Source organism: Aulonocara stuartgranti (genome assembly GCF_965226115.1).
Source record: "Aulonocara stuartgranti genome assembly, chromosome: 20".
Lineage (NCBI taxonomy): Eukaryota > Metazoa > Chordata > Actinopteri > Cichliformes > Cichlidae > Aulonocara > Aulonocara stuartgranti.
In genome coordinates this window covers 33,173,181-33,184,193 of record NC_138956.1, presented here as the reverse complement: position 1 = coordinate 33,184,193, position 11,013 = coordinate 33,173,181, and the positions used below count along the sequence as shown (strand labels likewise).

Here is an 11,013-nt window from a genome sequence, read left to right as displayed (position 1 = left end):
GGTTTTACTTTGAAAATACAAACACGGAAGTTGCATCTATTTTTTGCGTTCACACCCGAGCCGTCTTCATCTCTCATTGGGTAGCGGTGAAATTTGAAATGCAACCCGCTCAGTGTGGCAGTAGCTGCCGAAGGATGTGGACAAAGGTTCGAAAAACTAACAGCTAAAAAAAAAAAAGGAAACGGAAAAAGAGCAGTGTGGTGGCTAAATATCACCGAAAGGCTTTTTTGTACAACGCCTCTCCAGGTATGTAGGTAACTGTTGCTTTCTGAATTTTGCAAATGGAGGAGATACACCACCTAAACTCAGAGCCATCGTAAACGCCATGTTGTTTAGGCAGTGTGCGGTTAATAGAGCGTTTAGTCTTTCCTGGCGTCAGAAGAAAAGCAAAATAAGCCAGCGTGTTCAACATAACGGCAAACACATATTTGCGTGAGCATACCAATACAGCAAGTTATCTGTTTTGGTTAAAATACTTGCAAAACTGAAAGGCGGCTAGCAAAAAATCTAGATAATCCACGGTATTCTGTGTGGTTGAACTTTAAAATGTAGTTCTTCTCAGAGGGCCTTAAATTGTAAGACACCATGGAGACTGCGGTGCTGAACCTCCAGAGCTTATATGAAAGGATGAGGACGCAAGTTGACCTTCTCAGTGAGAACATTGAACCCAGTGAGTATATCATGGCTACAGGTTCTGTTGTCTTTACCTTCTGTTAATTCACACAGGCACTTCAGGCCCCTATAGACTATACTAATGCTCCCATTTTCCCCCCTAGACTTTATTCAGATGGCACAAAACTTTGATGACTGCCGTCGCAAATGGCTAAAGACTGAGCATGAACTGGGGTCATGCAAAGAGATGCTGAGAAAAACGGAGACTGAGAGGGGAGCCTTGGAGGTCAAACTGAAGCATGCCCGCAACCAGGTAGACGTGGAGATACGGCGCAGACAAAAGGCTGAGGCAGACTGTGAGACACTGGTAGGAAGGATGACTAGACCCTCATTGCCAACCCTTCTTTGTTGTTGGTGTCAATTTAGGCTACAGTGTGATTTCAATTGACTCATTTTTGTGTCGTGCTTGGATTTCTATGATACAGGACCGTCAAATTCAGTTGATCCGGGACCTCTTGACCTGTGAGGGATCCAGTAACAGCATCCAGTTGAGTGCAGAACAGCGCTCAGCTCTGGCTTTCCTGAACACAAACTGTCAGGCAACAACCAACCTTAATACCAGCCGAAGGTAAGTAACTCAAGATGTTTTATGTTAAATTCAAGCTGTTTAATGTAAAGCTCTTATTTCTGATTACTGATTGTTTGATTTTAAGGTACTTTCTCTTACACATGGGTACATCTAAACATTTCAGCCTTTTTACTGAATTACTACTTAGAGTTTTGAATCAGCCATTAAGTTAGGTGGGACACATGTGAGTAAAAGAACAGCATTAGCTGATCTGATGCATATTTTCTGTTGCTCTTGATAGACTGATGACGATAGATGAATCAGGCTCCATCTTGTCAGATATCAGCTATGACAAAACAGATGACTCTCTTGTAAGTATTTCTCTTTTACAAGTTAGAACTTGAATGTATGGGGAAAAAAACCCTTTAATTTTGAAACCTTTTTTTTTTTTACTTTATTTTTATCACTTTGTTTCAAAGGAGCAGACATAACAGAGCAAAATAAAACAGGTCACAAGGGGTAGGTAATACAATAAAGCACACAGTTACTGTGTACTTTATTGTATTACTGCTTTACTGTGCTATTTTATTGTTTTTTGAACGTTATTTTTATCATTGCGTTTCAAAGAAGCAAACAGATTTCACAAGACAGAGCAGATCAAAACAGGTCACCTGGGGTAATACATGAAGCACACAGTGGCTAGTTAAGTACACGATAGTGATTGTTTTTTGAATTAATCCCAGGGGTCTACCCACGCACCTGTGGAAAATCAACAAAAGAAAATGAATGGAAGTCCAGACTAGTCCATCAAGTCCTTCCAGACCCCAGATCAAGCCAGATGTTCACGCATGAAAAAATCGATTATGATCAGTGCACAATGTTCAAAACTATGGTTACCACAGGAAGAATTGTCTAATATGATATAGTTATTATATAATTATCAGTCAATCTTCTCCTTATCTCATATATAACAGCCATTTTAATCAATACTTCTGAAATGTATCTCTACAAACTCTTTTCATTTCTTTTACAAGGCCAGCCACATTCTCAAATTTAGTGTCTTCAATTTATGATACTATCTCTGAGCAGTAAGATTGGACTGCTGGACATTTCCAAGATAGTGGTCAGCCAATTTATAATTACATTGTCAGGTCCATGAGAATTCTCTCCACTGGCTACGACTGGAGGTGCTGACATTTATTTCACATATATTTTAGCGATCCTCATTTGTTGGTGTTATATTTGCTTCCTTCTCCCATTTAACTTTGAAATATAAGGTGAAGTGTTTCCTGAGAAATTGCATACACTAATACATTGTAGATACCAGATTGTTGTGGATGTTGTCCCTGTCGGTATCAATGAAAATAATTGAAATCTGTTAATGACATGCTCGATCTTGACAGGATTGGGATTCCTCCACTGTGAGGACAGTGCGACTCAAGAAACGAGAAAAAAGGGTGTGTTACTTCTGCTCTTTCAAATTTGAGAAGTGATGACATTGTTTTATATGTAATGGAAACGAGAGTGTTAAAGTTCTGTTTTGATTTTAGCGCTCCTCGAGAAATCATGTTGATGGTCCTCCAGTTGCCTCCAAAAGGTCTCGATCAACAGGAAAAACTTCAGAGATGGTAGGTTATTTATTTAGCTCTGGGTATTGCTTTCATATATCATACATGATCTTAATCATTCATCATTTTTGTTAGCTTTGGCAACCAAATGCTGATGGCAGATTGCAGCCAAGTCTTGCAGCTCATTGCTGTGCCCTGATGTAGTTTGGCTGTATTTGGATATTCTGACTGTTCTTATGTGTTGTGACAGGGAAATGAGGCCATTGTGACAAAGACCACAGTGACTGTTCCTGCAAATGGAGGATCTGTTGAGGCGGTTTCTACCATTGAGACTGTTCCATACTGGACCCGCAGCAGGAGAAAGACTGGTAAGATGTCTGTTATGAGGTAGTATACAGCTAAAATATCTGTGGACGCTGCTTTTATATGTGGCTTATCTATGCTGGAGTTATATTCCAGCCTGCTCAAATGATTGTTCTTAGTTTCATCCAGCTAACTTTGTTCTTCAGTAAGTAAAATCATCTACTCGGCTAACAAGATAACAACATGGGGCTCTGTTGGGTTTTAGCAAAAGTAATAACACATAATTTAATGGAAAAACAATGTTGGATGTGTTGGAAAAAAAACTTCATTATGCAGTAGGAGTGATTCAGAACTGCACGATGAAGGTTTGTGCTATTTTACAAGCAGGTATTTATTTTCTATCTCTCCTGTTCAGCTGCTATGGAATGGGACTCTGAATCTGTCAAGTCTGAGGATGTCTTCAAGCAGCCTGCCAACCCTGAGCTAGAGATGAAAGCTGCACCTAGTACTCCACAAAGCAATGGAGGCGTCCGCCTTCATGAGTTTGTCTCCAAAACTGTAAGAATGACATTAATGCGAAAGAACAGCACTGACTGAATGTAACTAGAAATGCACATTTTCCTTTCAGATCAAAGGAGTGTTCTCTTTATCTCCAAATTAAATATGTTTTGCCATTATACAGCAATAGCTGAAAAAGTAAAAGGGATATTTACTTATATATTTTAAGAATTGAATATGTTAAATTATTTATTTTTTTATTGACTTAATTTAGTGTTGCTATAGCAAGGGTGCACAATTAATTTCCCCAAGGGGCCACATGAGAGACTGGGGCTATTGTGGTGACCTCCACTAACATGCTTGTGAAAAGATAAAATTAATATTGAACAGAATTGATTTCAGCTTATTGGTACCCCCCTCAACAATAGTCCCAGTTTCTCTTGCGGCCCCATGGGAAATAAATTACCCAGCCCTGCGCTTCAAAAAAAATGTTGGCATCCATATTGACAGTGTTGTTTGCTCATTTGTATCGCTATTAAACAAAGTGTCTCTGCTTCTTTAGCTGCATATATATGGTAGATAACTTCACAGTCTCTTGTGGAATGTCTTTATAGGTCATTAAGCCTGAATCCTGTGTGCCCTGCGGAAAGAGGATCAAGTTTGGCAAGATTTCACTGAAGTGCAGGGACTGCAGGGTGGTCTCGCACCCCGAGTGTCGTGAGCGCTGCCCTCTACCATGCATCCCCAACCTGGGTGGCACACCAGTCAAAATTGGGGAGGTATGTAATACAATTTTTACTCTTCATGTGCAGGTGGATCCACTGAAATTTAATCACAGTTCTGGCTGCTTAACCCATATCCTGTCTTTGTTTTTGTTTTGTTTTTTCAGGGTGTTCTCGCAGACTACGTCCCAGACACATCACCCATGATCCCTCCCATTGTGGTCCACTGTATCAGTGAGATCGAGCAAAGGGGACTGCATGAAGTGAGTGCTATTTCACTGTCCTAATATTATGCAGAAATGTGAAGAACAGTAAAGCCTCAAGCCCCAGTAGTTATTTTTAATGTCTTCCCCTTAAGCTGAGACAGAGCTGTAACTAAGATTTTACAATCTGTTACTGGGAGCTTAAGTTTGTAATTGGGCTATGGAAAGGCTCCAGATCTGCTGATTGCTGTTTGACTTTGATGCCATCTCTTCTTTCTGGGTTGTTTATTTAGCACTTGTCTTACTTGCCTTTTTTGTGCATAACTCAATTTCATGTGAAAATTGTTGAGTTTTCCTACCCGAGTTTCTTGCCTTTTCTGTTCTTATTAGATATCCTTTATCTTAACAAGATGAGTTGTGGACTCATCAAACCCTCTTATTTGCAGAAATTTTGCTAAAATTAATGTTGAAATGGAGCTAAAGTCTGACTGACTGACAGATCTGCTGATGCAAGCTGATTAAGCTGTTTTGTTATTGTTCTCATTTAAATGCATTATTATTATTATTATTATCATTATTATTATTATTATTATTATTATTGCTTGTAGCTACTCTGTGTGATTTAATGTGCTATTCTTTGCTATTTATCAGTAAATATTTAGTTGAACCATTTCTATGAAAGGGTGAAAGAGGAAGGCAGAAAATTAAGGGAATCAGAGCTAGCAAATGTCCTGGGGATGTTGTCTTTTGGATATTGGATTTTTTTTTATTCGCATAGTACTAAATCACAGCAATAACAGAGTTAAGACAAAAGATAAAGACCCTACAATAATAGAGAGAAATCCCCAACAATTGGACATTGCCTTATAAATAAGCACTTGGCAACAGTGGGATGAAAAACTCCCTTTTAACAGGATGAAACCTCAGGCAGAATCATGGATTGGGAGGGGCATCCATCTGACACGAGCAGTTGGGAGTGATGGGGGAAGACAGGATAACTAAGGGAGAGTTCAATCACCTGATCCAGCCCAAACTATCAGCTCTATCAAAAAAAAATTAAGCCTAATTCAGACTGGAAGCTTTTCCATAGAAGAGGGGCCTGGAAGGCTTTTCCTCCCAGCGCGAGGAACCATAACAGCCTACAGTATAAGAGTGAAGTGCTCTCTTGGGCTTATATGGTAGTATGAGGTGTCTAAGATAAGATGGGGCCTTAATATTCCAGACCTCTTGTTTCTGGATTTTAGTACCTTGCTGCAGAGGTTCCCCTTCATATCAAACAGTACGTTACAGATAACAGCTACAGTAATTTTCCATAGAAACAATATCAGTATAATTCAGATAAAAAAAAAAATGTTTTTTCCCCTTACTCAGGCTGGACTGTACCGTCTTTCTGGTGCTGAGCGCACTGTGAAGGAGCTGAAGGAAAAGTTTCTCCGTAGCAAAACTGTTCCTGTGCTCAGTAAGGTGGATGATATCCATGCCGTCACTGGCCTCCTCAAGGACTTTTTGAGGAACCTTAAGGAGCCTCTTCTCACCTTCCGCCTCAACCGTTCCTTCATGGACGCAGCTGGTAAGAGTGTGTTTACTAGTCTAGGGTTTTGGCACAAAGCAATGTCTATTTGAAATAACTGCAGTGTTGAAAGTTAAGCAATTTATCCAACACATGATTAAATACAGGTTTCATAAGTGCTTTTGCTTTACATTTGTGATTTGTTTTGATGAGCGATGAAAACCTCTGGTGGGAATTTGCCTGGAACAAAAACAAAGGATCGATCTCTAAGTCTGTTAGCATTTTTAGTGTTTGTTTTCTACTGTAGTCAGATGCATTTTCCTTCTAGCCGCTAATAAATCCACAGAAGTCACAACACCCTATTTCTTGGTCTGTACTGAAAAAATGTGTTTTCCTTGTTTTCCCACAGAGATTTCAGATGACGACAACAGCATAGCTCTGATGTACCAAACCATTGGTGACCTGCCACAGCCCAACAGAGACACGCTGGCTTTCGTAATCCTTCACCTTCAGAGGTTTGCACCTACTCTTCTCTCACCGCATAAGTCATATATACATCATGTAAAAGAAAGAAAGTTTATTCTCTCTAAAAAGAACATAGCAGCGCAGTTTTGGTTTGCGAAGTTGCATCTTAACATCATCTGTCTTTATGGCAGATGAGACCAAAGTTTTTGGCCATGATGCACGGCATCACATTTGGTGAAACCCAAACAGCACAAATTATGTCAGCACAAATACATCATGAAGCACTGTGGGTGATGTCTGATGATTTAGACTCGTTTTGGACACCTTGCCAGCATGGAGTGGAGCATAAACTCCTCTTTATACCAAAGTTATTCCAGAGTCAAATGTTATGCATTCTGCCCCACAGCTAAAGCTTGGGCCAAATTGATTAATACAACAACAACAAAAAAAATCTAAAACTGAATGGCTGAAAAAGAAGAATCAAGGTGTTGCAATGGGCCAGTCAAAGTCCAGATTTGAACCAAAATGAAATGGTGTGGCATGACGTTGAGAGCTGCGGATAAATGAATGCCCCACAAACCTCAATGAACTGAAGCAGCACTGTAAGAAGTTGGCCAGAATTCCTCCACAATAGTGTGAGAGCCTGATAAAAGTTATTACTTCTAAGTTATTGCTGCTAAAAGTGATTCTACAAGATATTGAATTATGGAGTATACTTAGTATTTCACAGGCTTTCAGAGTCCTGTGGTAAATTTCCTTTTCAAGCGACTGTATTTGTGCTTTGGCATTCTCTAATTCTAATATCGGTCGAGCTACGTCTAGGAAAAAAAGTGCAGAATTGCATAAACAACCTGAACTTTTTACTTTATATTTATTTCTGCTGTTAAACTTAAAATGAACTTTTTTTTAAAGGATGCTCTTGTTTTTACTTTTTATTATATTTATTCAAAAACCGGTGGATGCTCATTTTTTAAAATGTTTCAAATCAGCACATGTACTATTGTACCTGTGAGCCAAAAGCGCTGTTTGAGTTTTCTAAACTAAGTCAAAAGGCTTAAAGGCAGAGAGGGGCTGCTCCAAGGACTGTATACTATAAATGATTATTTTAAGCAGTGAATGATGCAAAACAACTTTCTGCAGGAACCAAATTAACATTTTGGAGCTGGACATGGGCATTATAGGCCCTCTTTAAAATATCAGTGTAATCTCTCGGGAGTTATTTTCATATATATATTTCATATGTCGTTGATTATATACATCAGCTGGTCAGTACTGAATCTAATCAATTCTTTCAGAGTTGCTGACAGTTTGGACACCAAGATGGACATCAGTAACCTGTCCCGAGTTTTTGGTCCAACAATTGTGGGACACGCAGTTCCCAATCCTGACCCTATGACAATCCTACAGGATACCAAACGACAGCCTAAGGTAAGCTTGGAAGATGAGACGCAGCTCTTGCATACCTGTCCTAGTGTGCACTTGTTGAGCGCCTGCTGCAAAAATAAACTAAAGAAGAGCAGCGGATGCCTCTCTTTAAGGTGTAGTTGCACACACTTTACAACTGCACAGTTTCCTTTGCCTTAAACTGAAGCAATCTTAAATGCTGAGAACAGCTCTTCATCTTTTTCAATTACTCTTGGATTATTTATAACTGATTCTCTGACAAAAGTGACCATAATAAACCAAGTCTGTGGCAAACACAATTGGCTCATTTTAATGTGTTCGCTGCAGGCATCAACAAAACGTGTAATTTGCCCAGGGGTAGCCAGACTTCTTGCAGCTGTTCCCTTCATTACACTTGTGGTTAGAGTCTCCTTCCACATTTGCTGGTTGAATACCTTTAATGTGAAATACCAAGTTGATGAAATCACAAATTTATCTCAATGACACAAAATGACATGCAGGTTTCCTGTGAATCCCTGTGAGCTGTTATTATATAGAGATGTACCCCCACAATGTAAAGATTGTTTAATAGTTAGTGCTGGAAAAGAATGCATAAATAATTTTTAAGATGTCTTAAATCTCACAGATTATAAATGCATTATACTTTCACTAGAATTTGCAGCAAAAGCTGCCATTTCTTAAACATTTACTTCTAATATTTATAACATATTAAAGTGTTTGTTTGTTTGTTTTTTAAAAAAAATCTTAATTCTGATGCATTTTGCTATTTATCAGGATGGCAGTGTCTGGCAACAGATTTAATATACATTATGTGGAATGGCTAAATCTAGGAGACTGAGCACACACAACAGCTGGAGGCTACAAAAAATCTTACAGTGTAATATTGCACAGAAGAAGAGCATAACACCATTATTTTTTTTTCTATTTTTTCTTTTTTTTCTTTTCTTTTTTTAGTAACTCCCCTCAATCTTGCTTAAGGCAAACCTAACTAGCGTAGCACGGGCGGAAGTGGATTAGGCAATACTCTGAAATAACCCTGATCTTTTTCCATTTTTTACTAATCCCTTTCTGTTCAGGTTGTGGAGCGTCTGTTGGCTCTGCCGGTGGATTTCTGGGCCCAGTTTGTGATGGCAGCAGAACACGAGCAGCCGAACTTGGAGCATTTGATCATTGAAAATGCAAACTGCTACGCCACCCCTGAGAGAGCTGGAGGTTTGTTAAAACTTTTTGTTATTGCCGTATGAGTGTGGGCGCAGTCGTTTCAACAGCCTGACATTTCATGGGAGGCTGAGATTGTAAATGTTAAATGTTTGTGATATTTCAGTGAGCATACTGGGACCTCTGACCACTCCGGAGTACCAGCTCAATAAAACCCCCTCCTCCAGCTCTCTGTCTCAGCGCATGAAGTCCTCTCTGACACCCAGGTAATCACATGAGCACAGTCCTCCCGGCCCTGCTGGCATTATAATCAATGATCTCATGATTAATTGAGAAGATAAAGCTACAAAGTGTTTTCTCTCCTAATTTACATAAATGCTGACTTCTTCTGACTTTCATATAACTTAATCTACTGTGTAATATCTCATTATCATTCATCAGCTCTGTTTTATTGACTATAGCTCCTAATTAATAATTCCATCATGTTTTTTTTTTAAAAAAATTTATGTATGCTGTTTGTTGCAGATTTGGGTCAAAGAGCAAATCGGCAGTGGGATTTTCTCGCCAAGGAAAGTTCTTTTCTTCTCCGCTCCTCAAATAATATCAAAGCAGCTGCATTTAATCCTTTATTCTTACTGCAATAACAGCGACTAGTTTGTTTTATGAATAACATTTAATTGCATCTATAAACACCTCCAATGTAGTCTTCCTCTGCATTCTTAAAAATTCTGTTTCTGAATGTTAGTTTTTATTGTTTTGTTTTTTTTGTTTTGTTTTTAACATTTGTAAAATGGGGATTTTTTTTTTTAAAACAACTAGTTTTTTCTGTCTGTGCACACTTGTGTCTTTAGGACTGTTGCTCCTAATAAATGTCCAGTGTGGCATTCTCATTTCAGATGACAACACACGAAAATGCACTGTCTATTCACTCTTAGATAAGTGTGCTCATAGATGAAAATATGTACTGTATATGAACAGTTTTATTGTGACCCGCTTCTAAATGTAATTGTTTCCCTTTAATAGTTTTTCAGCTCATGTGTCACTCAGAAGTTGAGAAACTTATTTTTTTTATTATTATTTTTTTGGTATTTCATTCTAGGTTGTAGTTGATTGTGTGGCTGATGTCTGTATTTCATTTGTTTTTATTTTAATTTGAATTGTCCCACAGTATTTTGTTTAGTGAATATAATTTAGAAGTGTGCATACCTTTTTCCTTCTTGTTTAATAACAAACTGTAGTAATAAGAACTCAACTTTCAACCAGATCTACTTGGTCATCGTCTACAAGCTTCACTAGGTGTGGATCGTTTTAGTAAATGTCAATGATCTCATTGTCATTGAAAGGCAACAAAGCTTTTACCAGGAGTTTTGGTCACTGGTTTGTGCTGCAGGCTGTAGCCTCTGCTGCACCAGACCCTCTGGTGTTTATTGATCTGTGTAATATTTGTACTGTGGGAGGTTGCTTATAAGCAGTCCTGCACAAAAGGCAATTACAGTGGGCTATTAGCCTGTTGAATTACTGGGGCATTATTTGATAAACTATAATCACGCAGTTTGAACAAAAATACACTATCTGAATTTCATATAAAATACATTTACAAAAATGTCTCCTGTCCTGTGACTGTTTTGTGTAGCTTCTTTACATTTTGAAAATTAATCAGTAAATGAGGGTGCAATCCCATTTAGTCTACTTTAATATCATTATGTGGGATCATCCTGAAGGGATGGCTAAAGCTGGTTGAGTATGTGATCCATATTCTCGAAAGCCACTGGAGAGGCTTGTGCTCACATCGTTAGGATGATTAGGTGTACTAAGAGCCAATTTATTTATTTTTTAAATTTTGTATTGGTGGCACGGTGGTTAGCACTGTTGCCTCACAGCAAGAAGGTCCTGAGTTCAATTCCACCGTCAGGCCGGGGTCTTTCTGTGTGGAGTTTGCATGTTCTCCCCGTGTTTGCGTGGGTTCTCTCCGGGTACTCCGGCTTCCTCCCACCGTCCAAAG

General features: G+C 38.8%; 1 protein-coding gene across 2 annotated transcripts; it reads left to right on the top strand.

Moving 5' to 3' along the window:
- The first annotated feature begins 52 nt into the window (after positions 1 to 52).
- Positions 53 to 10,616, top strand: racgap1 (Rac GTPase activating protein 1). Of its 2 annotated transcripts, none has more exons than XM_082517696.1 (17): positions 53 to 246; positions 563 to 670; positions 777 to 979; positions 1,098 to 1,240; positions 1,482 to 1,551; positions 2,584 to 2,637; positions 2,731 to 2,808; positions 2,999 to 3,116; positions 3,467 to 3,609; positions 4,164 to 4,328; positions 4,439 to 4,534; positions 5,846 to 6,044; positions 6,394 to 6,499; positions 7,745 to 7,877; positions 8,930 to 9,065; positions 9,178 to 9,277; positions 9,537 to 10,616. In XM_082517696.1, exons 2-17 carry the CDS (start codon positions 586 to 588, stop codon positions 9,610 to 9,612), a joined length of 1,905 nt encoding a protein of 634 aa, XP_082373822.1. In that variant the 5' UTR covers positions 53 to 246; positions 563 to 585; the 3' UTR covers positions 9,613 to 10,616. The 2 variants fall into 2 exon arrangements, with proteins under 2 accessions (XP_082373822.1, XP_082373823.1); XM_082517697.1 differs by having other exon boundaries at positions 553 to 670.
- Positions 10,617 to 11,013: the final 397 nt, after the last annotated feature.

Excerpts from the sequence above, each read along its gene's own strand:
- racgap1 (XM_082517696.1), top strand. The coding sequence starts at position 586 with ATGGAGACTGCGGTGCTGAACCTCCAGAGCTTATATGAAAGGATGAGG. Across the intron at positions 1,241-1,481 it reads AACCTTAATACCAGCCGAAG|ACTGATGACGATAGATGAAT; the intron begins GTAAGTAACTCA and ends TGCTCTTGATAG. Across the intron at positions 3,117-3,466 it reads CCGCAGCAGGAGAAAGACTG|CTGCTATGGAATGGGACTCT; the intron begins GTAAGATGTCTG and ends TCTCCTGTTCAG.